Here is a 27,381-nt window from a genome sequence, read left to right as displayed (position 1 = left end):
CTTAATGTGCCATCACACAGGTTTAATTTGTGTGTTTATGTGTGTTTACATACCTGGAGGCCTGGTGAAGTACACGCTGACTCATCGTTCTGAAACAGAAGAATCTGCTGACCGAATTAGCTCTGCAGGGGAAACCCCGGCTCCCTCCCTTTTTTTTTATAATAATGACAGCTCTGTCTTGCTCTCTGCTTATTTTCTCTATCTTCATACATTTTATGCAGCTAAATTCCTTTTTATTTAACATTTTACTGTCCCTGCTGCCTTTCTGCTCTTCTCACTGAGCTGTGATGTTTCATCTCACTTGGCCTCTAACCGGGCCCTCTGCCGTTCATCTTCTGCCCATTCCTGGACTGACACCCCCCCTCCTCCCCCTTCTGCCCCCCCCCCCCCGTCTCTCTTTCAACATACGATACTCCTCTGTTGACGTGTCCGTCTGCGAGTTGCTATAGCGACCGGGTGTTTCTGGTGACCCCTACCTTGCCTTGCGTGACAGAGCTGCAGGACCTGCAGTCGTAGGGGCCAAATGTTAGCAGACTGATACGCCGTATGAGTGCGTGTGCACGGACAAACACACAGTTGTCTTTGAAATGCACACGCTCAGAAACACAAAAATGGGGAACAGAAAAGGAGACGACTTAAAGTGGCCTGTAATTTGTTGGACATTTTTATTTTATATTAAAAATAACATTCATAACCGTAACAGTTGTACAACCAATAATAATAATCTGAAACATGTTTGCAACAATAATTACACTTGAGTTAGAGGATTTCATACCCTCCTTTTTTTTTTTTTTTAAATAAGTTAAGAAATAAAGTTTTTCTTTCCCCCCCCAGATATCGTTTTCTAAAAGCATTTATACATACAGTGTTGGCTATAACTGGCTCACAGCAATCTCTAGAAGCCAGGTCATTAAGACTTGCTTTAATGTGGATATTCATAGCATGTTATCTAGGCAGGCATTTGGTTGTTATTCCATTTTGATCTGGCAGAAGTACAAAAATGAGCAGGTTATCGATATTTTTCCAGTACATCAAGCTACAGTACACGGCAGAGCACTTCTCTAAAGTCAGTGTGGTATGATCAGTGTTTGGCTACTCCAGTGTTAGATAAGGTTAGATTCAGACATGGTAGAATAACAGTAATGTTTGGCATTGAGGCCTGAGCTGCTCTCTCTAGTTTCCAGTTAACATCCCAGTGTAGAAATCCAGTTCTGCACGTCTCCAGTTTCAACTTGAGCTCCACATTAGGCCCCAAAACAGCAACTTCTTAGTCCAAGTCTTAGTCTGGGTGACCAATCAGTAGTTGAGCCAGAAGCCCAAAATGTTAAAGTAGCCAATCAATGGCCGCCAACCGTAAGAACCAGACCGCCAGTCTAGCTTTAGGCATCTGACGAGCTTCCGTCCATCCACGTTAATGGGATTTGTGGTTCACACAAATGAAATCCAGTGTTAGTGTCTTCGAGTCCTAGCAGTTCGTAAGATTGCACTTCTGTCAAATCCATGAAGCTGGACGCTCTGCGGCAGCTCTGGAGTCTGAAAGGTAACTCTCTTTGACGCTGTCTGTCGAAAAAACGGCAGCAGTTTCCATCACCTCCGTTGATTCCTCAGCATTCACTCATTCAAGAATCCTCTGCTCCTCCCCACTCTGGAGCAAAGTGTCTGACCAAAAGTATTTTGGTTTGTTCTGCCAATACCTGAAAGACAAACAGGAAAAGGGTTGGTGTGTCCTCATTTTTATTTCACTATATGCAGCTTGATTGAGATCCAAAGTCTCACAAATACTTGATGATCTCGCTCTTTCCCCTTTACCTGCATCTCTACATGATCATGGCTCTGATGGCTGCTTTGCTGATGCGTTTGCGGTGTTTCCTCCTGCGTCGAGGCGAGGCTGGACGGAAGGGGGCCCGACGTGCGGAGGCTGAGACGGGAGCCACAGTAAAGACGGCTGGCAGAGACAAAAAGATGGTAGAGAATATATCAGCACAAAATGTGTGTGTCTTTAACACAGCTCACATCTTTCCTCATTGACATTCACTGAAAAGAATAAATAAGTTGAAGTTGGCCTCAGCAAAGGGCATCTGTTCAAACAGCTAAGAACAACAGCGGGATAGTGTGACATGATGTGTTATACAACTATGAAAAGTGAACAGTAACAGTCACAAGGATGCTTTCTGTTGGCTAAAATCAGGAAAAACCGCTAACGTCAGTGCTTCAAAGTTTTTGTACCAAATCAGCACTGTGACCGAAGGACCAACAGCTAAAAACAACCCCCCCCCCCCAAAAAAAAAGAAGCAAATACTTTGAACAAACAAAACAGGGAACTGACGAATAACATTAACGGTTTCATCTTGGTCGTGGCGGCAAACAGCCCCGGAGAAGAACAAACAGGGCGTGGAGCTCCTGTCGTGGCTCTGAAGGGCACCTGATAACCTTGAAGTCTGCGTAACAAAAGCCTGTGACCGCCTGCAGGTTTGAGTCGAACACGAAGTGGTGGGAATCGCTGCAGAGCTCTCAGGGGTTTGAGGAAGAATAGCAGGACACATGTGGCCTCCGTGTTTAGTCATACATGTACAGCGAGCTGCTTCCGGGCTTGGAAAGCTCTCATGCGGATTTCTGTCATAAATTCAATGCTAAAATTACAAACACACACATGACTGCTGGAGTGTAGTTTTTAGAAATAGTGGTCCCCCCCCATAAATCTGTCCCACACTGCATCTAACAAGGGCAGCAATTGTAATACAAGTCCTCCAGCCTGTATCAGTATGCGCCACATTTTCCACATTTTTCCAAACTCCTCCTTCTGGCTTCTGCAGATTCTGCTCCTCTAATGTCAGTGCATATGTACTGAACAAAGACAGGCCCAGTTTCTACAACTATACCTTTGGCCTTTTTTAGTCTGTGGTTGTTTTACTCACATTTCTGTTAAGACTTTTCAGATGAATACAAAGGATAATTATTTTGAATGTTCAAATGAAATGAAATGAAATGAAAAGCTTCAGCCATTGTAACGTTTCCAAGAAAAGTGGTTATATAATGAGCACATCTGCGTCTTCAGGGCACATTGGAGGCTACGAGTCACTGTCGGAAAGTGAAAAGACTGGCTGCAGTTAGCTGTTAGCATGCATGACAGACGCCAGAGTTAATTAACCTCTGGACGCCGCTCTTGGGTTGATCAGTACCTGTTTTAAATGCTGTCGGCTTTGGTCTTTGCTGCGGATGATGAGGATGAAGGTGGCTCTTTCTATCTGGTTCCCCCTGTACCATCTCCAGGAGTTTCTGTCTCCTCCCCTCCTCCGTTAAATGACCGTCTCCTCGGGTCAGATTAGAGTCTTTTTCCTTCCCGTGGTTGGCCAAGCCACTTTCCTCCCTCTCGTTTCCTTCTTTCTGACTGACAGTTTCAGTCTCAGTCTGTTTGTGACGTGTGACCTCTGTAATTTTCTGTCTGGTCACTGAGTCTTTCTGATTGGTCGTTGGAGGAGGGGTGGGGTTTTGCTCAGATTTGGACGGCTGGGTTGGGCTGGCGGGCGGGGAGGCGCTGTCTGACTGGGGGGCATTGAGTCGATACTGAGCCCTCAGCTCCTCGTCTTCCGCCCCTCCGTGGCTGTACTGCTGTGGATGGTGTGCTTGGTGACGGTGGGGATGCTGCTGTCTGTGGTGGTGCTGCCTTTGTGCGTGATCAGGATGATGCATTTCACCGCTGCTGTGTGCTGGGTGCACGCCGCCTTCCTCCCTGCTCCCATCAGACCCGCTCCCGTGCCCGACCTGATGCGTACCTCCCAATACGCTGTGCTCGGCCCTCGCCTCTGACGGCCTGTTGCTGACGGACCCCAGCACGCCGATGATTGGCTGGTGCACCCTCGGCTGCGTCCAGTGCACCAGCTGGGTGTAGCTGCCCTGCTGCCATTGTCTCGCCACGGGCTCACGCTCCTCCGACGTGCTGTAGTGCTGCTGGTTGTGCTTCAGGTCATCATGCCGATGGAGGTCGGCCTTGGAGGCGTGAGTCTTGGGCGGAGCTGGGTGAACGGATCGGGGAAGGGGCAGAGGATGGTGGGAGGATGGGGGAGGCTGCTGTGGTGGAGGTGCAAGGGGGTTGGGGTTGCTCTGATGGGGAAGGGATGAGGAAGAGGCAGGCTGGCACCGGCAGCTGACGTGATCCTCCACTGAGATAATTGCGTTTTCGTAGCTGGCTTGCTTGTTAATGTACTGGATCTTTAGCAACTAGAAAGGAGGAAGAGAACAAAAAAACATCAGCACCTGAGCGAAGCTCAACTCCAGGACACTTTCAAACTTCAAATACTGTGGCTGTCTATGTGAGGCGAGAGGCACGTTATGAAACAGGCAGAGGAGACATCGGATTGGCTGTCGACGTTTCCAGACAAGCTAATAAGTCTGTGAAATGTGGTGTCTATGCCAAAACCTGCCTATATCAGATAATTTACTGCTGTTGGTGTTCCTGCTCACAGTCACGTCATGTATAGAATTGAATTCTGCAGTTCAATTTCCACAGAAACCACATCGCTTGAAGCAGAAAGTTTGAGTGCAGTAAGTTTGTTCGTAGCACCTGAAAAGCTCAAAATTGTGCACTTTTAAATCTTGTTTGTTTAATCAACACAGCAATCTCCGAGTTTGGAGTGGGAGCTGTGCTTTATCGGCCAGGTGCGCTAACAAATGAGATATCCTGATAATCAGAGTTGCTGTTAAGTGGATTTGAAATGTTGTCTTGGACGGAGCCGGGCTCGCTGATTCTCCTTGTTTTGGGATTAAAGCTAAAGCTAACTGGCTGCTCGTTCTAGTGATGTGAAAGTGCTCACTTCGCAAGAAAGCAAACACGTGCATTTGTGGAGTAATCCTTTTATTTGGAAAGAGGAACTATATAAAATCATTATATAAGTCAATATATCGTAATATTTCTTTATTGCCCAGAAGATCATGAATAAAGCATCTCTTTTTTTTTTTTTTGGCCACCATTTGGTAGTTGGCAGGAGAATCTGATGGTGAGGAAGTGATGAACTGCCGGTGCTGCGTACCTGCAGGTATCTGCTGGAGGTGACGGTGGGCACACACTTCATGAACCTCGTGTTGCAGCAGCCCGAACACCTCTGCACCTCCACACACGGCGGCCACAGCATGAAGTTGGCGTTGCGGCGGTCCACCATGGACCTCGTCACCTCCATCACCTCCGTGCGAACTTTACAGACTGCCTGCTGTGCAGGTTGTGCCTCCACTGTTGGAGGAGGAGAGGGAGGACAGATAAGATTGGGTTGTTGGCAGGAAGGGAATAAAAAAAAGAGAGAGAGAGAGAGAGAGATGAAAGGCAGATGGAAGAAAAAGACACAAATAGACCGGAATGGGCACAAATAGATGTGGAAACCTACCAAGACTTCTGGAGTATCGGCTGTGGCTGTGATTCGTGGGAATATCATGCTCATCTTCTTCCTCTTCTACAGAAAAACATGGGGAAGCAGGGGGGAGAAATGAAGGGAGAGCTTGTCACGAAACCAGAATTAGACGTTTCGTAAAGTCAGCTTTTCAGAAAAAAAAAAAATAGAACCAGCACTTTTACGAGCGACAACAGAAAGCTGTAAAACATACGAGGCTGTTCGAGGAGTTTTCAGCCGAGCTCATTGTTCACTGCACAAAGGAAGCCATTTTTTCTCTCCTCCCACTAAAACAATTAGGCTATTTTCTGCCTCAATTCGTCTTGCTGATGTCAAGAATAATGTTGAGGAGAGATATGAGTTGTTAAATATAACTCCTGTGTGGATCTGTGAGAGTGTGTGTGTGTGTGTGTGTGTGTGTTTTCAAATGTCGTCATTTCATACTCTTAGCAGCGTCCTGGTCCTAATAATAACCCTGGTGTGGATTGCTTTTGGTCACTGTGTGTGTGCATGTGATGCACAGATGTATAAGATGTTATGTAGCTGCGTGTTCACTCTTATTATCTGTCTGCAGAAAGAGGATTTCCTTATTGTGAACTTATCTGCATCTAAATGTTCTTCCTCTTTTATGAATTGATGCTCGTTGATCTAATCCTGTCCAGTCGGAGGAAGCTAACGTGCTAACGCTGCTAACATACCAACCAGGTGTAACACTGGTCATGTTCAACTACGAGCCAGATGGGAAACATAATTTGTCTGTGCAGGTATTCAGTCGTTTGACTAAATGACTATTTTTTATGTATATTTATTTTGGAAGCTTTTTTCCCCTCTTCATCTTAAGTAGCTTCAACAAAGTTCACGGCAGTTACTGAGACATTTCAGTTGGAGAATGCTACTCTGTCTAAAAATATAAAGTTAAAAAATAAGTCTGAACACAGATATTATTTTCATGAAAAAAAAAAAAAAAAATGTTGTGTTGAGTCTGTAAAAAGCCCCAAAAGCTCAGGCTTCAGTTTAAAAATGATAAACTTTGAGTCATTTCCTCGTGCTGCTTCCTGAATCTGGCCTCTCTTATGTCACCATGTTATTTGTGCGTTATGCTGATCAGAGGATCATCTATTAACATATGTATGTGTGACTTGGATTCTCAGGAGGATAAGATCATAATGAATTTTGTAATTACCCGTCGAGCCACAAGCGCAAATGTCTGAGTTTGTTTTTGGGGGTTGGGGACGGGATGGGATGGGATTGGGGGGGGGGGGGTCTGTTTTTGTCACAAACACACACACATCCATATTTCATAACCTGGAGAGGAATCCAGAGCAGCAGAACAATGCACTGACCTTGTGCTGGAAGTTTTACTCTGTTTGTGTGTGTGTGTCAGACACACTGTGAGACACACACACACCAAGGTCACAGCTACTCTCTGTCTATCTATCTCTCTCTCTCTCTCTCTCTCTCTCTCTCTCTCTCATACACAAACACACATCAAGCTGGTTCATCAGTCTTGCGGCAGTCTCGGGTAAATATTGCCTTAACATGGTGCTTGGCATTTATGCTGATACTCTCTCTTACTGCATTCCTGTCTCCTCAGGCCTCTAGACACACACACACACATACACACCTCCTCTGTGTCTGTGTTATTTGTGTGTGTGTGTGTGTGTGTGTGTGTGTGGTAGTTGTTGATACCTATTGCATCGGTCTCCTGCTGCAGCAGCAGCTTCAGGTCGTCCACAGAGGAGATGGGGGAGTTCCTCACCAGGTCGACCAGCGACGAAGGGAGAGGATCACCCTGTGGACACAGACGGACCGCCATAAGTGTCTGCCAAGAACGCAAACAGCACTTTGGATTTAATTACACTTAACATTTATGAATTAACAGCCGAGTCCCAGTTCTGGTTGTTTGCTGAGTAAAGCATCCTTCATTTGCCAAAGTTCAAATGACACTTCCAGCATGTTTGAAAACACAGTACAGCTTTCAATATCCCTTCTAGTGAACCCAGTTAACTCGTAAAGTCAGAAAAGAAAAACATGTAGCATTCAAATATCAGTCTTATTTAGGGAGAGGAAAAAACTCACTGCTGTACGTACACAATATAACACGTTGGCTTAGAAAAGAGTGTTAATAAAGGGAGAGAGAGAGAGAGAGAGAGATGATGTGTGACATCTCAGTTCTCCGTCTCCAGTCAGCTCCTGCTCCAGTTTCACTTCCTCCTGCAGAGGAAATGAAGGTTGTGATTGTTGTTTGTTGCTGCTGTTGTCACTCTCTCCTTGTCTGTTTGCCCACAAACACCACAGTGGCTCGCAGCGTAAGACAGGAAATGATCCTCTCTCTCTCTCTCATTCTCTTTCACTCTATGTATCTCGCCCGTTTACTCTCTTTCAGTCCAGTACATCAGTACCAAATGTTTTATGTTTGATATTTTAATTTTTTGTTTGTTTTTTTTTTTTTACTTTTCCAAAATGGGAGTGCATCTGCATCTTATGCAACACAACACTTGATGAATATGTTATTATTTAACTGGGTTGCGAAATAAATTTTAATTATCATCCAAGAAAAGAGAAGGAATGTGATATTTAATGAACTTTTCATGAATGCCGTCACAGGAAGTCATTACGGATTCGGTCTGGCTGTTTTTAGGGAGACTCCTGTGGTTTCTTTATGGAGATCAAAAGCAGATTACTGAGGTTTGTGTGTCAGATTTTGCTTTGCTTGGCTGTAAGATGACACTATATCCAACGATGGACTCGCATACCAGAAAGATGCCAAAACAAATTAAGGAGTGTTAAGAATACGAGATGAAAATATTTCTGGTGGACTCTCTGAGATTCTGTGAGAAAGAAGTGAAGATCATCTTCGCTTCGATCGCGATACAAAATTAATGACTTATGGACGTAATGTGTTTACGGTATCATCCAAGTAAACATGCTGCTCCTCAAAAGTGCTCGACTCCCTAAAGACCGAAGAAAAAGTATCCAGATCTCTAAAACACTCACAAACACAACGATTCAGATGAATCACAGTTCAATGCAGAATAATTTCCTCGCGGTTTCTTCAAAGTTCTCATGAAACTTCTTGCACGATAACAGAGTTGGACACTTTGGATGATCCCATTGATTCATTTATACGAGTTAACGTTGGTGTTATTGGCAGTTTCCTTCTAGATTTGTGTATAAACAGCTGTCGGTGCTAACGTTAGCGTGGCCTATGTAGCGACAGAAAATGAATGAATGAATGAATTTACGGATGTTCTGGATTTATCAGTTATTGTTTTTTTTTTTTAACTGAATGTCCATAAAACAGGATTAATACATTACGTACAGTTCAGTGTGTCTTCAGAGGACCACAGTTGATCATATTCTGGATTTTTTTTCTTCCTGATTATGTTCATCAGCTATAGATTTATTTATTTTTTTTACTAAATCCGATAGATAGATCTTTGCTGCAGGATTATTTTCTGCCTCTCTCCTTCACTCCACTCTCTTTCTGTCTGTCTGCTTTGTGGGCGGCGGTGGCTCAGGACACCTGGATGACTTTCACAAGCCATTGGCTGACCTAGTTAAGCAAACACACACACACACACACTCGCCCCCTCTTTTCCAGTTCACACACAGATGCTTAACCACTTAACTGTCAGCCCAATTTGTCCAGAGAGGCTCACACAGACACTTGTTCTCCTGTGAACACACACACACACACACACACACACACACACACACACACACACAGTTACAGTTTTCACTCTGCAACAGGCTATCATTATGGTCCCAGTGTTAATCGCCAACACACACATGCATGCTCAAACATAGAGAGTCAGAGGAAATGGTTCCTGACAGGAACAAACAACAAACCAGTGGCTAAAAATTGTACAACAACCTAATAATAGGGGTTTGAGTTGAACAGCTCAATTGGCTAGAATTAATCTGACACTAGGTTCCCTGTTTGGTGTGTTACATACACAAGCAAAGACACAAAAATAGGTCCATGTTGTTGTTTTTTACTGACCGAGCAGCCTGTAAACACATTTTCTGCTCTGTGGTGTTTGGGAACTTTTTTTTTTGATATCTCACACAGCGGGAGAGAAGACAGTCTGATAGGATGTCATGATGTGACAGGCAGGCTATGCACATTAAAACACACACACACACTCTGCACAAGGCCTTGGAGGAAGCCTGGAAGGCAAAGAGATTGTATGGAATGTTTCAGGAGAAAGGTGAAGTGTAATGGAATGTAATTATGGGGCCAGAGCACACACACACATATATACACACACACTCATGACACATATGCAAGCATGCAATCAAACAGGGGTGGGGACTCCGTGGAGAAAAAGTAAACACACACAAAAACATGGATGGAATAAAAGTGTGCGACGAGTGACGCACAATCACATCAGGCTGTCACAACATATGCCTCCTTTTTGTCAGAGACGTGGCAGGCGGCCAACAGACTGTCGCATGAAGTAGATACAGACAAGAGCAGCAGAGACGAGGGTACAGGTGATGGATGGAAAGACAAAAGAAGTGGAGGAGGAGTGAAAAGAGGAGACGAGATGAAAATAAGAGGAGTGTCTTTGAGCAAGGCAGTGAACACGTCCGCCTCGAAAGAACGTGTCAAATGACTTTACTTTGATGGGGGAATGAACATCTCAGTCGGCCTTTCTGAGCAACTTCTTGTGTTTTATAAATTGATGAATAAAGTACTAAAAAGCTAAAAGATATTTCATGGATGAACTGACAGTGAAAGTGGTCGTTAGTTGCAGATCGGACTTCTTCTTCGTTGTTTTAAAGTCCCATTCTACTACAAGTAGTAACTGAAACTGAGCGTTTTTGGGGTTTTTTTTTTAGGAAAAGTAGCTCAACCTTTGTGATATTTTGTGCTAGCTGATACTGTTAGCTTCATCATAGCTCCGGCTCATGCAGAAGTATTTAAGGCAACTTAACTTGAAATAAAGTTGGAAATTATATTAATTCCAGGATTAATTTTAATGTTTTGTGCACATATTTTAAGGGTCCTTATGTGGAGGTCGCTTTGATTATAAAGCAGGTCTAGATTCTCTCTTAAAACTGAAAAATAAAGACTTCTCATCATCGCAGCAACGCAAACAAGCCATTAGGACTTCTGTAACATTGTGATGTCACAACAAAAACAGTCATTGCCCTTATCAATGCTCAAAGCCTGGCCCACCTGGACCGCCATCCAACCTTCACACGATCCAAAACAAGCTATACATGATTTATCATTTTTTCTTCTCGTCTTGTGAATTGTTTTAAAAAAAAATGTGGTGACCTCGATCCACAAATCCATTTAGCATTTAGCATTTAGCATTCATCCTGCTGCGCTTTTGTGTCAGACACATGCACGCACAGATGCTTGACCCCGCCCCTCGTTGTGCTCACACCAAAACACATGCACATATGTCCACCAGCACAAAAAGCAGCTCTACCCGCCCAATGCACCCAGATGTGTGCACGCACACGAGTACACACACTGCACACAAAGTCCGTGAAATCCCCGGCAGATTAGTTGTTGTTCTTATGTAAAATGGATCAAGCCAGGCAGCAGCAAATCATCCCAGCTCGCCCGCAGAGACAATAGTCTGACAACAACCTGTTCATAGTCTGTGGGTGGTGTGGGTCATTGTGTGTATGTGTGTAGTTGTAACAATTGTGATTCGAACAGCAGATGATGAAAAAGTTGAGGGCTGACCTCATGTGTGAATGCTTTTGTATGTTTGACTCCAGTTTAAATGGATTTGAAAATGAACCGTAACAATTCTGTGTGTGTGTGTGAGTTTGTGTGCACGTTCATCCGTGTGTGTGTGCGTGTTTTTGCAAATTGTATAACCAGCAGGGTTTGACTGGATTACGTAGCGACACAGCAGAAGCACAGTAAATAGAAAATGATCTTTCTCTTTTAAATTATTCAACCTTTGTGTATGTGTGTGTGTGTGTGTGCGCGCGCCTGTGTGCCCTTGTGCAAAGACCTCTCCAAAGACAGATGTGGCAGAACTAAGGCCTCCAAACGTTGTGACAGGATGAGGATTGGAGTGTGGCTGCACGTCGACCCCACGGTGTCACACACTGACGGCCACCTTCGTCTGAACACACATGAAGCACTGAGGATGCTGTTGGACTGATGTGATCCTCCCGTCACCTGTCAACCATCCAGTCAACCATCCAGACGAACCTCGAAGTTGAAGTTGCCTTTCGAGGAAGTGTAATTTTCGTGAATGTCAGGAAGAGCTCGGTCAGTGAGTCCTTCGTGTCAGGATGAGAACTCGGTATATCTGCATATGTAAGCCGGCTGCTCTGTCTTGAAACAGCTTGAGCTCCAACACGCAGCCATAAAGGGGTGAAGGCAGACGTGCATGATGTTGGCGCACGGCCTTGAATCCCTCGGCCCCGGCTTGATGTTGTTTGTGTGAGCCCAAGCTTCATGTCCTGTCTGCTACGGACAGTTTCTGAACCAGTGAGATATTTTCCCAAACAGAACGGAGAAGTTTCAGTCCCTGAAATGTAAGAGAGCTCTTACTGGATCTGCAGAGGTCACCTGACGGCTCCTCCACATGACCAACAAGTGCATGAGAGGGGACAGGACGGAGAAAATAAAAGCTTACTAAATACTTTATGTATTCATTACAAGACGAGGTGCTGAAGTGGAAAAAGAGGAGCAGAAGAAGAGGATGATTCGATTAAATATTGAGGGCTTTACAACAAATATTTTTGCCGTGAGATGCCTCTCAGTTGGTACTGATGTGCAGTCGTTTCTCTCCCTCTCTCTCTCTTTAACGGTTTATTTGGCCACCTGAGAGTTTGTGATTGCTGGCCGCTCGCTGAAAAAACAGGTGACCGCTGGAAACACGAGATAAGATTGTGTTTGAGAGAGAAAACGATTTAGTTGGTGGAGCGACAAGAGGACGTCCGTGCCGTGGTGTGACAGTGAAAACAGCAGCTGGGCCGATGATGAGTGGATTCTCACTCCTGCTGCAGGTTAACTCCTGCTGTCAGGCCACCAGCCAAGGCCCTGCCTCACCCCCCCCCCCCCCCCCCCCCCCCCCCCCCCCCCCTTCCAGGATCTCTCTCTCTCTCTCTTCCATGCAACACTTCAGGAGACTCTCAGCCATGAAAAGGAGCTGCAGAGATGCAGGCACAGTCCAAACCGCAGTGTCACAAGAGTGGAAAGCTGGACAGGCTGAAGCTCACGCTGTCAGATAATTCATTCAGCACTCAGGTTGGAACTGTCACTGTCTCTGAGTCACAACTTGAACTAGCAGCCTTTTTTTTTTTTTTTTTTTACTGCTGTTTTCAGTGAAATTCAATCTTTACGGCGCTTCCTCCAGAGAACACAGCATTTATTCATACTAGTTGGAACCCAGGGGACAGAAAAACAAACAGTGGTGAAGGGCCCAAACTACACTCTCCTAGACACGCTGGCATCTTTTTTTTCCAAACAAGCATTTCAATATAAATGAGTTACCACATAAAAAAAAAATGGAGTGAAATATTTAATCTCTGCTTGCTGCTTAGTCCTGTGTTTGCCTTTAAGACATTACATACGTGACATTAAGAGCCTGTTCACCCCCCCCCACCACAGACTGGAGGTCATGCGGTGTGTTCACCGGCACATCCCGGTCTTACCTCAGCGCTGCCGAGCCGCAGACGGGCCGCAGAGAGCGCAGCCAGCAGCAGCAGCAGGACCCAGGACCTCATGTTGCCGCCCAGCCTGAGGAGCCGCAAGCGACCGGCTGGGCATTTAGCACCGCGGCGTCCAATCCCCCGCCTGCACCGAGCCTCGTCCCCCGGTGTGGTGTGCCTTTGCACAGCACGCGCTGTTAAATATCCGGGACCCCCACCGCCGCACACACCTCCAGAATGAATAAATAAATAAATAAATAAATAAACGGTGTCACTGCCCCCCTCAAGCGCCGCTCGTCCAAGTCTCTGCTCTCGGTGACTCACGCAGAGCCGAGACGTCTGACTCTGTCCATGCTGCTGTTTCTCAAAACTCACTGGGACAGGTGCGTAACGCAGGCTGCAATGACAAATCCCGGTGTGCCAGTCTGAGGAGCGGCGGGGGGAGGGGGGAGGCTGATTGTCAGTGACCTCCCGCTGTGATTCCAAAAAAAAAAAAAAAAAAAAAAAAAAAAAAGTCTCCAAACGCGAGATATCAAAAATAAAAGATAAAAAATGAGTCACAGGTGCTCGATGCGTTTACTTTTCTGACAAATTCCACTTCTGAGAGATCAGACGGGGAGCTCCTGCTAAAATCTGTGTTAACTGTGTTAAGTAAAAATGGTCATAAGTGAACCCAAACAACTCCAGAGCACCGTGCGTAAAAGTTGGAGCTGCGCTTCGTGCGTAATTCTCTGGAAACTCCGCTGCAAAAGTCAGATTGTTCTCTTTTCACATGACTGCAGGACTGCATCTGTCCGATGTGAGCGGCTCTCTGACACGCTGCCTGCCCGTCAGCCCGGCTCCTTCCTCCGGCGTCACTTCGCTCCGCGGCTCCGCAGGATCGGCCCGGTCTCGCCTCTTGCGCTTCTCCTCTCTGGCTGCGTTTGAGGCGGCGAGCAGCCTTTCCAAATAGGAACCGGGGGGGGGGGGGGGGGGCTCCCTCAAGTTTCTGCCATCAAGTCGGATGAAGGAATCCGCGCTCAGACAGGAAGCACAGCGAGTTACTGCTTTCAAAATAAGAGCACAGTGTGAGCTTGGCATGACTGGACTGGATCCACAAGCCAGAAACGACCGTGCGTCATAAAAAGGTCACACGTGATACCAGAAAGTTACTGCACAACGTGGACATGTGGCTTATAGGGACAGAGATGTCCTGCAGAGTATTTCAGTAATACACTGACATGAGTGCTGCCAATAGTTGTTGGGTTTTATTTTGAAAGTTTCTTATCGGAGGTCTTAATTCTCAGTCGTCCAACTTGACTGTGATCCTTAACTTTGCTCCAGGGGCCTCCATCTCCTCTTGAAGGGTTGGCTTAGCACCTCCTTATTAGTAGCATGGAGACTTGAGGGCCCACGGGAGCCCTTAAAGGGGAAATTATGTGCTCTGATATTATTTAACTTCCCTTTCCTATATGTCATGGAGCAAATGTCAGGTATACATGTTTGTCTATTTCCCAAGACAAATAAAATGTGTTGCTGTTGTCCCACAACAAGAAGGTTGTGGGTTCTGTTCCCGGCCTGGGGCCTTTCAGTTCAGAGTTTGTATGTTCTCTCTGTGCCTGTGTGGGTTTCCTTCCACCGTCCAAAGACATCATGTTTGGGTTAACTGCTGACTCTAAAGTGTCCGTAGGTCTGAGTGTGAGTGTGAGTGGTTGTTGGTCTCTGTCTGTCTCTGTGTGTTGGCCCTGTGATGGACTGGCGACCTGTCCAGGGTGACCCCGCCCCCCCCTCACCCATAGTGAGCTGGGATTGGCTCCAGCAGCTCCTGTGACCAGACCGGAAACAGAAAAGTGACAGAAGAAGGATGAATGGCACGTCTACAATAACTCCCTCATTGAGGAATTCTGGATCGTAGCCTTAGGCCCCGCCCACCCAGGTGTTGTTTTAACCAAAACAGCTTGTTTGTGAGTCTGTAACTGACAGTGGCTGACACGGCGCTTACAGAAGGATTAATGCATTAACTGATCTCAGGTCTCGGGTTTATTGTGGCCCCGCCGCCGGACCCACAGATTCACAGAATTGGTGCCTCAGCCATCTGACTTATTTTAATAAATCTTTTCGGTTTCCTGCAACTCCAAAGTGGAAATCAGCAGCCACAGCTTGTGATGTGTTTTAACTTTTATTTCTATAAAAAAATCTACAGACAGAGATCAAGTTAGAACTCTCATTTCATCATCAGCATCAATCATTTTGATCGTTGTGTTTACAGGATTGCACCTTAAAATATGAACAATGCAAAAGATTCAGTATGTTTATTGGATTATAATGTTACCGGGCATACTCAGAACTTTAAATGGATGCTGTGTGCCTAAATCCATTTTGTGTGTTGTTGTTTCTCTCCCTCTAAAGTGTATTACATCATCAGTAAATTCAGCTCAGTTTGTGAAGTCATGAGCCACAGCTGGGGCAAATGGTTTTCCAGAAAACCTCTGAGCATCGGCTGTAATCTTCTTGGATTATTGTGTGGATTGAAGGACACCAGTTGGCAAACAGAACAAATACAAAGAAGACCCCAAAAAAAAAAAAAAAAAAAAAGTTTGGACAATCCCACGGCTGCTTTTTTCACTCACATCGAATAACCGTTTACTGCTTCAGTCATGCAGGCAGAAGTGAACCCCGCCTGACGCCCAGAGGAAAATCCCTTTTGTCTTTCAAAACTCAGACACATTCAGGCAGCCATGTAGGAAATCCAAAGAGCCAAACCGACAGTGTGCTTTGAAAATCATTAAAGACGGGTCTAAAACATTTATCCATCCTCACTGAGGATTTTGGAGTCTGCGTTGTGAACGTGAATCCAAAAAGCTGATCCTTATCGAGTGTTTCACATCTGCGTTCAGAAGCTGTTTGGATTGCAAAAACCGTGACTGATGTCGGAAACAAATTGCGGCCATCGTGCTGGAGATGGCGGGTTAAGATATCAACCCTTTGAAGGCCTAAAAGTGTAGTTGGTGTCATTAGACTTTCAAAAAATGCTTGTGGGGGCTTTCTGGATCACGTCTTGTCCACAACTGCTCAGTGATGTGACATTTTGATGAAGCGATGAAGTGTTTTCTGGTTAGAGGAATTTGAAAACAGCGCCGTCTTTACCGGCCTGTGGGAGTCGGCTCTGTGGCTCTTAATTATATTTTGGCGCTCACATTTCCAGAGGACGGCAGCGACGGTTCTCCAGGAAGCTCAGTGTTTCATTTTGGGGTCACAGTTGGATGGGGGGGGGGGGGGGGGGGATCACAGTAGATTCTTCATCCCTGCAGCAGGAAGACAGAGGAAGCAGGCATCTCTGGGTGGCTATTCCTGGAAAACACACACAACCATGTAAGTATACTGCTAAACGCTGACCTTTTCCCTTTGTGCACAGACTGCAGGGTGACTGACGGACTATCACTGACAGGATGAAGTATCATCTCGATAATGACCTCGGTGTGCATGAACAGCATGTGTGTGTCCGCGTGCGCGACAACTTGAAAGCATATCAGGTTGACAGTGTTGGTCGCTCTCGGTCCTCAACGTGGAATTCCCAGTATGTCAGAGAGGAAGGAGATGTGCTGCACTCGTGTCTGTGTGTGTTTGAGCAGGTGAAATCATTTGGAGCGCATTCACAGCTTGCACAGCTGTCTGCGGCGCGGCGACTCGCAGGTGTGCGTCTCTATTTTTGTGTCATCGCAAAGCCGGGGGAAGCGTGCAGGCCACACAACCGCAAAGCCGTTTTCATCAGGTAATTAATTTTAAATTTCCCCTGACTCAATACGAGACACAAAACATCAGCTGTTGACATAAACACAAAACACATCGCGTGAATGAATCCACTATTGTCGTGTGACTATAATAATATGAACATTTTCTGTTGTCACCTGCATCCTGATTCATAAAACCTACTGCGTTGTTGTCCAAAAAGAAAAGCTGTGACGTTTCTTCACAGGCTGTATCTTTGGAGACGATGATCTCTGCATACTGTGCAGTTATTCTGACTCAGCTCTGAGGGTGACACAGTCTCAACTGTTTCGTCCTATTTCTGCTAAATTGTTGTTCCTCAAAGATTAAACTGCAGTGGGAGCAAAGGGGGCACCCAGAGTTGAGCTGGGTGCATTACTGGGCAGATCAGAGGACACAGTCTGTGTCGTTAAAGTCTGACGATGAACTATAAAGTTTAAGGTAAGTGGCTGTTAATGCTAACGTCGGCTGTGTGTCTCAGAAAAACATTCATGAAAAAGGTTTTTGGGGTGAATAACAGCCTACTTTTGCTTTAGTTCAAGACGAAAAGGATAAAAAGAAAGAAATCCAAAGCAACATGGACTTCCACTATCTTAACTGTGGGAAAAGGCTGGATACCTATTTAACTAACTAACATAATTAGTATTTATGTTCTAACTTTACACTGTCTATATCTGAGCCAATCCCTGGTGATGTCACCAGTTTCTCAGACTGCATGGCCACAAAAGACATTACATAAATGTTTTTGCAATATGAGCTGCATTCATGATGATAATAAACTGACCTCAGTGCTTAGAATTGCACAAGTTCCCCTTTTGGTAGGATATAGAAGAGCCGCAGCTTTGCGTTTGGATGACACACGGGCATTTATATGCTACTACGGCAGGAGTTTAAGAAATCGTAGCCAACCTCCAGGACGGGAACTGGCTGTTGTTTGGTTTTATCTTTGCTGCAGGAAATCCAGCGTTGCGACCTTCAATTAAACACAGCTGGACTTATCAGCTCTGGGTTTGGCGTTAAACCAGAAGTCAGAACAACCTGGTGTCATGACACCAGGCTGTTCGCGGTGTGAGGCTCCAGAACCTGAGCCTTTAATTTAAACAAAGTTGGACAAATGAATGTGACTCAATCCCAGCGTGAATTCGGATCACTTTGTGTGTTTTTAAACTCATTTACTGATTTAGTTAGTGTGTTAAGATGACGAGCAGAGGTAATGGCTTAATGTGATCCAGAATCCAAACAATTTCCCCCCCGACTAGACAGCCAGCACAGAAGTAATTAAAGTAATCAGACAGTCACGTTTAGTTAGGTGGAGGAGTGTCTTGTGTTGGCTGACTGTCTGTCTGTTTCAGGTGTGTCATTCATCACCGATGAATTTCTCTGTTTTGACTCTCTCCCTTCTGGATACATCACATTCCTTTTCAAACCTCGCCTTGCGTGTGCGTCTGTGCGACGGTGTTAATGAGCCTTCTGTCCAACATCCTGATCTAATTAATAGAGTGAATTTCTTTTCCTCCTGTGCTCTTGCCAGCTTCCTCTGACACCGCCGCCTGTCGCAGGATGAGGCAAACAGCCGCTGCACTCGCAACCAGAGTTCAAACAGGGGTGACACACTCGCCTCTCATTGTGTCTGTAGGACCTGAGCTGAGTCCCTCATTAACTCCCACCCCCCCCCAAAAAAAGTTCAATAATATTTTATTTTATTTATATCTAATAAGTCATTTTTTATTTAAAATTTCTTACCCATAATCTCTTAAAACCAACAAAAACAACTTAAACCGGTGAAATGTTAGGATGTGTTTTTTTTTTTTCTTGTTGTTGTTGTGATTGGAAGACTTGTGACCAGTTTTTGCTCTTTTGGAGGTCGGTGCAGTTGTTGTGACTTGCTGGGGACAAAAGTGTTGATCAAATGAGCGGAGAGGAAGTTTACGTCATGCTTCCTCAAAATGAGATCTGGCTGAAATTGTCCGGCCCCGCCGCTCAGTGCTGGACGCTGAAGACCAGCTGTGCTTTGTCAGAATTATGAAGTAACATCATTAAGCTTTGTTTCGATGCTGCTGGATTCATGAAATCACTTCCAGTTGTCATGGTCCCTGACTGTTGTGTATTTATCCATGCCATCAGATAAGAGCTGAAAGCTAAAGAGGGGGCACCCAGAGTTGAACTGGGGACCTGTTGATCTGCAGTCAAATGCTCTACCGCTGAGCTATACCCCCACACGGAGGCCCTTTCCAAGGCTGTTTATACATTTTCTCCGCTGCCAATTTTCTTTTTTTCTTTCTGCCGTGAGTTCAGGGTGGTGATTGTTGCACGACAAGCAATGTAGCAATCATTGTCTTTAAAATATAAAAGGTTATAATTACAGTTATCCTGTGCCCTCCGCGCAGACCGGAGCCTACGAGTGATCCAACGGGCCAGGGCTTGCTGATTGGCAATCCGACTGTAGTCGAAGAAAAGGCGCAATAGAGACGAGAGACGAGAGACAGCTGCTTTCCGACCCTGGAGACGGATGCTGCTGAGCGAAGGTACCAAGTTTGATGCTGGACTGACTAAATAAACTAAGTCAGCAAAACTGTTTTCGGAGCGAAAGGCGACCTCCTCTTGATTTGGTGCCATTCTTTTGGGATTTTGAGAAGGAGTTTTAAGTCATCACAATTTTCCTGCAGTTTCTGCAGTGCGTTATTTCCACCAATAAGGCATTTGAACACTGCCTACCAGGATTTTGATGCAGACAGTGATTGAACCTTTGTGCACTTCCCTCAGTCATGTAGGCAATCTGAGGCGGCACATTGATGAATACAAGGCGTTCTACTCTTTTTTTTTTTTTTTTTCACCGCTGAAATTCTTTGATGATTACCAGCTACGAAATGCAGACACCCCCGCAGATTCAGAGTTTGGGGACGCTGACACTGAACAGCCGGTGTCTGTGATACAGCTGGCCTCTACATGGAAAGGGTAATAAATTCATGAAGAGCACATGATTGTGGGACGAACTGAGTGGCGGAAACAAAAAGACAACGAAACAAAAAAAAAAAACAGAGAGGAACATTACTATCATCATAAGAGCAAAGTGCAGCACTGCCTGATTCAGTTAATCCTTAGATATCCACTAATAATATACTCCACCAAGTTCTGTAAAGGTAAGCTCAGTAAACATGGATCAAATAAGTTTTACTCATACAAATAGGGTGTCTGATTTATTTATTATAGTGTCAACATTATGGAACTACATACAACGGCTAACGTGTTCATTGGAAAACATGAATTGTGCTGCACCCTGAAGTACACAATAGAATAATTAGGCCGGAACCAAGAAGAGTTAAGCAGAAGGAAGAAACTGGGAGTATAAATACTATGTGGCAGTTTCCCTCCTCATATCCCATTTTGGGCCTCATATTGTATTTGAACTGGCGTTCATCAAATTTTATGTGTAACCCGGAAAAACATGGCCGCCCATTGGCATTGTTGTGGCTCTGTGAATCACCTCGCAGTTTCTTTCTCAAAGAAAGCTTTGATGAGATGGAAAGCAAATGAAGGAGCACTGAGTCAGGAGGGAAGGCGTGAGGGGAGGAAAAGGGGGAGGGATGCTGAGCGAAGAGGAAAAGGGAGGGAGAGATGGAGGGAGGGAAGGAGGGCAGAATCATGGCGATATTGTTGTGTGCTTTCCCAACGTAAACAGCAGAGGAAGCGGAACAGAGCAGCTAAATATACAAACGGCACAATGAGGCAGCGAGCGTGGAGCAGCTGTGGAACATGGCTGTCACCAGCTTCAGGAGGGGGGAACACGGAGGACCACCTTTTATTCCACACAGGAAGAGATGAATGAGTGTACAAGCTGGCTCACACATGCACAGTCACACATCTCAGCTACGCAACACCACCGCCGTCCATCAGGGTGTAAAACCTCAGCCATCGGCTGCCGTTCGTGTCAGTGCAAGGAAGCCTACTATTTGTAATTATAAGATCGTCATGTATTTTGCTTATGCTTTGTAAAGTAACTGGCAACTAGCGCTGTGATAATGTTGTGGAGCTGGTTCAGAGAGAAGAGGTTTAAAGCAGCAGGAAATGGAGATACTCAAGTGATCGATGGCACTTGAATGAATGCAAATGCAAAGCCAATGAGAGCTTTGAGGGAGTTGACGTCCATCGGAAAGAATTTAAGTGACAGAGTACGCAGTGAAAAAAAGAATAATGTGAACTTAAAATTGAAAAACCACTCGAAAAAGACTGACTTTAATACACATTACAGAGAGTGTGCAGCAGGAAACATAAATATAATACACCACATGTCAAAATGAACAGCTACTTCATATGAACCCTTTAATTTGCGTGTTCTTTTTAACAGACCCGCTGCACAGATCCAGTGACAGCACGGGCTGGACCAGACCGACCGTCCTCTTTAACCCCGAATAGCTGCGGCGTCTACAGCCCATATGCAACATCTACGGTAATGTGACATTTCATATCACTGGTATGTTCTGTGAGCGTGTGTTTGTGTTTCTGGTTTCCCCCCAGTCCAGGTCATGTGCTAACTGGACCTCTTGGCCGCAGGGAAAAAACAGGAAGAATGGCAGCAGACGTTTTTTCCTTATTAACATGGCAACAGCGGATGCAGTTGTTCTTTGCCTTTACATGACTTGATTAGTTATAAACACATGACAGCATGACTGGACAACATCACAGTGATCCCTGCTGACTTATATGTACCGTGTAATGAACGCTTTTATCCACAGCAGCTGACATTATGACCCGCTCGCAGTTTCCAGCACAGGAGGCTGATCATCCTCCACATCCTCCTGATATTATTCCTGTTTTTTCTCCGTCCTCCACATTTCTCCTCCTGCTCTTCCACCAGACTCGCCTCTTGCCCTCCCTCCTTTTTTCATCCACCTCTCTTTGGCCGTCCCCCTCCGGCTTCCTTCTCCAACCTCAGTGGGTTCAGAACAGCAGGTTTTCACCGCAGTCCAGTGATGGTTTGCCTTCTGTCGGCCCCCCTGAATATTATGACAACGAAAACACTCTCGCTGTTTCTGAAACAAAAGCTCTGCCACTAAACTTCTCTCAGCAGGACAATCAGGGCCTTTTTAATTGGTTCACAGCGGATGTTTCCACTATGCTGGACTAAGCAACGGTGATTATCCTCACATGCCAGTTTCCACAGTGGGTGACCTCTTGACCTTTCCTCTTGCACCAACATGAAGTGATATTTTTCACCCCTTAATGAAATATCTCAGCATCAGTGATGGGCAGATATCTCGTGGATCTGCTGCAGATGTTCGTACCGTCATACTTTTGAGCCGATGTCATCATAGTTTTGCTGATAGGGACTCAGTCGTAGCAGGTCAAGAGATTCTTGTGTGTTGTTGAGATTTTGTGTTCCCACAAAAAGTATTTCTGATGTATCATTGGGTCTTAACAGCGTGCATTCACATGTGGGTGTATAGCTCGGTGGTAGAGCATTTGACTGCAGATCAAGAGGTCCTCAGTTCAATTCTGGGTGCCCCCTTAGATTCTTCGGCAGCTGAATGGCTTTAATGTTCATCAAGAAGCTTTGATCCAAAGCTAAGTTTCTAGCTGAGCCCACCCGGACCCCAGCAGCCCCCCCGGAACCTCTTTGATATGATGAAGTAGATTTGCAGCTGCAAGCTTGTGTAGCGCAACAAACTCTACTCTGCATATTTTACTCCTCAACTAAAGAGCAACGGCGTAAACAGATTGATGTGTTCCTAAAAGGTTTCTGGGGAAACCAAGAAGTCGGCAACTCCCTGCTTGTGAAACATTTCATCACATGAGTGATGGATTTTAAAGAGGAAACTGTGCCACCAGCGTAGGGGACACCCAGAGTTGAACTGGGGACCTCTTGATCTGCAGTCAAATGCTCTACCGCTGAACTTTACCCCCCCACGCTGGCACTGGGCCATCCGCATCAACTGGGTGTCTACCAACTTATGAACGGCGTCTCTATGAAAGAGCTTCTTGCCGGGCAGCGGACGTTGGTGTTGACGCCGTTGTTGTGTTTTCCACAGAGGGTGACAACATGGGCCAAGGCTGACTCGTTATCGTGGCAGCTTCAGCAGAAGACATGATATAGACATGAATGAGCATCGGCGTGAACATTGTTACTTTCTGTAGAAAGCAACTGGTGTGTAAAAAAAAATAAAAAAAAGATTTGATGAAGTAAACAGCACATGTTAATGTTGGTCTTTGTTGTAACAGCAAAACGTAATAAATTCCCTTTAAAATCTCGCCTTATACGAAGCTCATGTCGTCAGTAAAACTTCCTCTTGGTTTGAAAGGTTGGAGTAAAATTCCATATCCAGAAGAATATAGACACGTTTTTGAATACAAAAAAGAAAAACAAGGTATTAATCTGGATGTTTTTTGTTTTTTTTTTAAATCTTATTAGATTTTTAATGATGGACCAAATTTTTGATATGATGCCATAACGATCTGAGACGGTCTGAGATTGCTTCGTGTAATTTCTGTAAAATCTGTCTCCATGTCTACTGATAGATTCTGGCTCTACAGCCTGCAGTCATTCCACCGCAGACTAGCCTTGGGCAGTAAATCTGTGGCCTGTGGGTTACACTCGGCTCTTATGAGGAAAAGTGTACAAAAGTGGAGGTCAACAGCTTTCCGTGTTGGGATTTAGAGTCACACTCGAGGCGATTTCACTAGCTGGACATGCCAACAGCCTCTTAGACCTTCTCTGACCTGTGCTTTTACATGCCCGAGGAAGAGAAACGTCAGAATCGTCTGATAACATTTGGCATGGAAGAGTTGAACGGCAGTAGCCAATACAGCATTTCTGTCACAATCAGAAATATGTGAATATGCTGCAATAAACAGAGGCAGGAGCATAAATCTGCTCTTCTGTGTAGGAGTGACTGTCTGCTGTTGACTCTCATGAGTCTGGTTAATGAGGTGAAGGTGGATGTTCGCTGTTGAGACAGACAGAATCATTGTTTTTTTGTTGGTTTTTTTTTTTAATCCAGCTGAGAAAAATGTCTCTGCACTTCAGAGCTGAAGCTCCTGCGGGGCTGTTCCAGGTCTGCAGCGGTCAGAACCTAGGATCCATTTGGTCTGATCCAACCAGACAGCAGCAGCTTTGGGTCCATTCATGCAAATGTCAGCTACCTGAACATCGTAGCACACCGAGCCAATCCCTGCCACACTGCCAGAACAGAACAAAAACCAGCTCAAGGTGCTGACTCCCCTCCCAAATCCCCAGATCTTAATCTAATCCAGCTGTGTTGGTCCAGACCTGGACAGATCGGGGGACTCAATCAATATTACGTAGCTGCTCCAGATGGCTGTGATGTGATGCAATCTAATCCAAAGAAATGTGATACAACACTGCACACATTATGGCCAAGTCACATTTACTCAGTTCATCATCATCGTTGAGTCAGAATTTCTCAATTTTCACCGAGATGTAACTGAGATATCACATTTAAAAAAAAGGCACAGGCAGATGTACGTATAAGACAAGAGTAGCACGTAACATAATACAGGAGGATACCATTTTATACATATAAAATAATATAATATATGATTCAATTATAACACAATAGCATGTAACTGACTATTATGATGTTTGTATTAGCAGTGATGCTACTTCAGTTAAGGCTTGTTGTAACAGATACATGTGCACTAATGTCATGAAGACAAAGTGACGGACATATTCCCCAGCAGTATTTCTCTGCACCTCACTTATCGAGGTGTGGACGGCTCTTTTCTCCAAACACACTTTGATCTGAAGGATGGTTTGTTTTTGGGTTCTTTTTTTTTAATTGAATTGGGAATTTCCACTTGTTTCCCTGAAGGAGTGTCGCCTTCCTCCACCTCCCAAAAAGAAAAAAGAAAAAGCTCCCATTTATTTTTCCTCCAAGACTTCTGAAAGTTCTCCAGAATTGCCCCCGTGGGGCTTCGTACTTCTCCACCTCCTCTTCCTCGCTCTTTTTTTTCCCCCTTCCCTTTCCTCACTCCTTTCTCAGCCACATTCAATCCTCCCGTTGTTCACCCTCCTGTGATCCTCTCACAACCAGGCCACCAAGTGTTTTCCATAAGGTTTCCTATAAGGTCCTGGTGTCATACATCAAACAGCCCCTTCATCTTCCATAACATGTTCACTGTGCTGCTGACAAGAGCTCGTAGGAAGGAGGAGAGTGAATGAGGCCGTCTGTCCGTCACCCCCATCTTTCATGTGACCTATTAAGAGCATAAAGGAGAAAACTGAAGTAATGAATGAGACGTTCATTTCAGTGCGGAGCAGTGTTGGCCTTCCTCGTGTGCAAATGAGCGCGGCGTGGCTTTGACAGGATTTTGTGTCGTAAAAACAAATAATGGCCTTCAAACAGGGAAGCACCTCCACCAGCTGGAGGGGGGGGGCGCGTATCCTCTGCTTTGGTTTGGCTTCAAAAATACAGACTGGATGAAATAAGAATAAGATTCACACTTCAGCTGCAGCGTGTTATCTTTTTTATTCAACAACAGCAATGCTCCGTTAGAAACTGGGTTTAATAAGCACATTTTAACTGTCATTATAGAGGAGGAAATTTAACTTCCATATTTATGTTGAGCATCTAGCCAAACACATTCCAAGGACGAATCGGGTTGTGGAGCGGAAATGTCACAGGTGCAATCTCTGCAGCAGCATTAGAGAGCCAACTGAAGCCTGCGACAGTTCAGTTTCTTTCCTCTCCACACAGGCAGAGATTAAAATCAAGAGGAAAAGGCTGCTTGCTGAGAGATGTGAGATCACCCAAAACCACCTTGCACCTGAGTTTCCCAATCCTCCGACTCCAGCCGTTAGCCTTTTTATTTCCAGATGATCAACTTTGGCCCGAGGCTCGACTGCAGACCTTTCCAGTCGAGGTTATTTTCCCAGCATGCAAACAGACAAAAAACAAACTCGGACCTGAGCGATTAATTTTGGAACAAAGCGTCATAAGAGTCACAGAAAAAGCACAAACTGGTGTGAACTCTGAGTGCACACACACGCGTGTGCACACACAACCGTGACTCAAGGAGCACGTACGCCAGACACAAACGCACACATCGTGCTTGCTCGAAGGAAAGCCACTTCCCTAAATTTGCCATCTGGGGAAGTTTTGGTGGTTCATCTGAGTAAATTTGCACAGTTGTGGTTTTTGCAGAGCAGCTAAGAAAAGTCTTTTTGGATACGTGGAGCAGTGGAAATGCGTCAGCAGAGAAGGAACATCAACCTCTCAGGACAAATTCATCCATTCACACACAGACGGCACAGAGACTGAACTGTATTAGGTCTGTAACGGTGTGCGTGACCCCGTATAGTCCAGGTCGTTGTCTTGATTGTAGTTCTGTCCGGGAAACAGGTGAATACTGAAACATTATTTTTACACCAAATTGATATTTATCTCTGTCCTCATGCAACTGAGTATAATCTGTCAGCACATCTGCGTGACCCTGCAGTGACCCCGTGCACCAAATATTTGCTCTGTACAACTAACGCCAGCGTCGCATTGCAGCTCTGGGCCTCAGGCTGATCGTGGAGACCAGACTTCCTAAAGATATGTAATCAAATAAAGTCCTAAGTTTAATTTCAAGTTTCGGCCCATTCAAGTCAAATTTTACAATAAAAAGACATAAAGAAGTATTTTAAAATATCATTCATTTATTTTTTTCAGACCTGAAGACATGCACGTTTGCCTGATTTGGGTTGGACCTGCAGGACCGCAGGACCGACGTCGGTGAATCTTGAATGACTTGACATGTGACTGCAGACTGAGGTCAGTCAGCAGTTAGGCTCAGTTTCCTGTACGATCACAGCTCATTGTGCTGAACATAAATGTGATGCATATGTATCCTCATGAATATCTTAGCGGCTGCATTCATCTTCCCCCATCATCATCATCATCATCATCATCATCATCACAGACCTCAAAAATATTAATCTTGTATAAAGATTGGTGGTTAAAATCGTATGCTGGAGACCATCAACATCTTATCAAATTGTTTTATAAGGTGTATTGTGTTTCACCAGGCGGCATCATAATAATCTTATAGTTCCTAGAAAGGAAGGAGCGGGGGAGTCGGGGGAGTCGGGGGAGTCGGCGAGGGACTCAATGAAAGATCTAAGACGGGAGAGAGGAAAGAAAAGTTTAATTGAACGAAAGAGATTGGAGCAGAAAATGACTGTGAGTTAAAAACTATTTCTGGAATGCACCTTCACTTAAAGTCTAACCAGGTAACACACACACACACACACACACACACACTGTGGCAACCTAACCTGCTTCTACAGTATATGATAAGGTAATGAGGGCATTGGGTTTCAATTCTCTCTCCACAAACACTATCTGATTTGGGAGACTTCCTGCTCTCTCCCTGCATTCTTTGATATTAATACTTCAGCGTGCGAGCTGCTTCGTGTGTGTGTGCACTCATGCCAGAAACTATATACACCTCATAAATGTCAATCCTGCAGAGGGGTGTGTCAGTGTGAGAGTGTGACCGTGTTTATGAATGTGGTTGAGCTTTTTTTTTTTTTTTTTTTTGTTATCTGCTACTTACTGCACAGTTTGTATTTAGCATGTTATGTATATCTGTATGTACGTATATATATTTATATAAAGAT

The 27,381-nt window shown here is 45.0% G+C and overlaps 1 protein-coding gene and 2 non-coding genes across 3 annotated transcripts; 1 reads left to right on the top strand and 2 right to left on the bottom strand.

Moving 5' to 3' along the window:
- Nucleotides 1-754: 754 nt before the first annotated feature.
- pdgfba (platelet-derived growth factor beta polypeptide a) lies at nucleotides 755-13,484 on the bottom strand. The gene is made up of 7 exons (XM_029512840.1): nucleotides 13,020-13,484; nucleotides 7,068-7,170; nucleotides 5,376-5,441; nucleotides 5,028-5,224; nucleotides 3,180-4,218; nucleotides 1,810-1,945; nucleotides 755-1,694 (listed from the first exon to the last, which is right to left on the bottom strand). The coding sequence occupies exons 1-6, from the start codon at nucleotides 13,089-13,091 to the stop codon at nucleotides 1,818-1,820; spliced, it is 1,605 nt and encodes a 534-aa protein (XP_029368700.1). The 5' UTR covers nucleotides 13,092-13,484; the 3' UTR covers nucleotides 755-1,694; nucleotides 1,810-1,817.
- Nucleotides 13,485-18,907: 5,423 nt separating this feature from the next.
- On the bottom strand, nucleotides 18,908-18,979 carry trnac-gca (transfer RNA cysteine (anticodon GCA)). Its single transcript has one exon. It is a non-coding gene; the product is annotated as a tRNA-Cys (tRNA).
- A 3,218-nt stretch (nucleotides 18,980-22,197) lies between these two features.
- trnac-gca (transfer RNA cysteine (anticodon GCA)) lies at nucleotides 22,198-22,269 on the top strand. Its single transcript has one exon. It is a non-coding gene; the product is annotated as a tRNA-Cys (tRNA).
- The last annotated feature ends 5,112 nt before the right edge of the window (nucleotides 22,270-27,381 follow it).

This window comes from Echeneis naucrates, chromosome 1 (assembly GCF_900963305.1).
Source record: "Echeneis naucrates chromosome 1, fEcheNa1.1, whole genome shotgun sequence".
Taxonomy (NCBI): domain Eukaryota; kingdom Metazoa; phylum Chordata; class Actinopteri; order Carangiformes; family Echeneidae; genus Echeneis; species Echeneis naucrates.
This window is presented reverse-complemented; position numbering and strand designations above follow the sequence as displayed.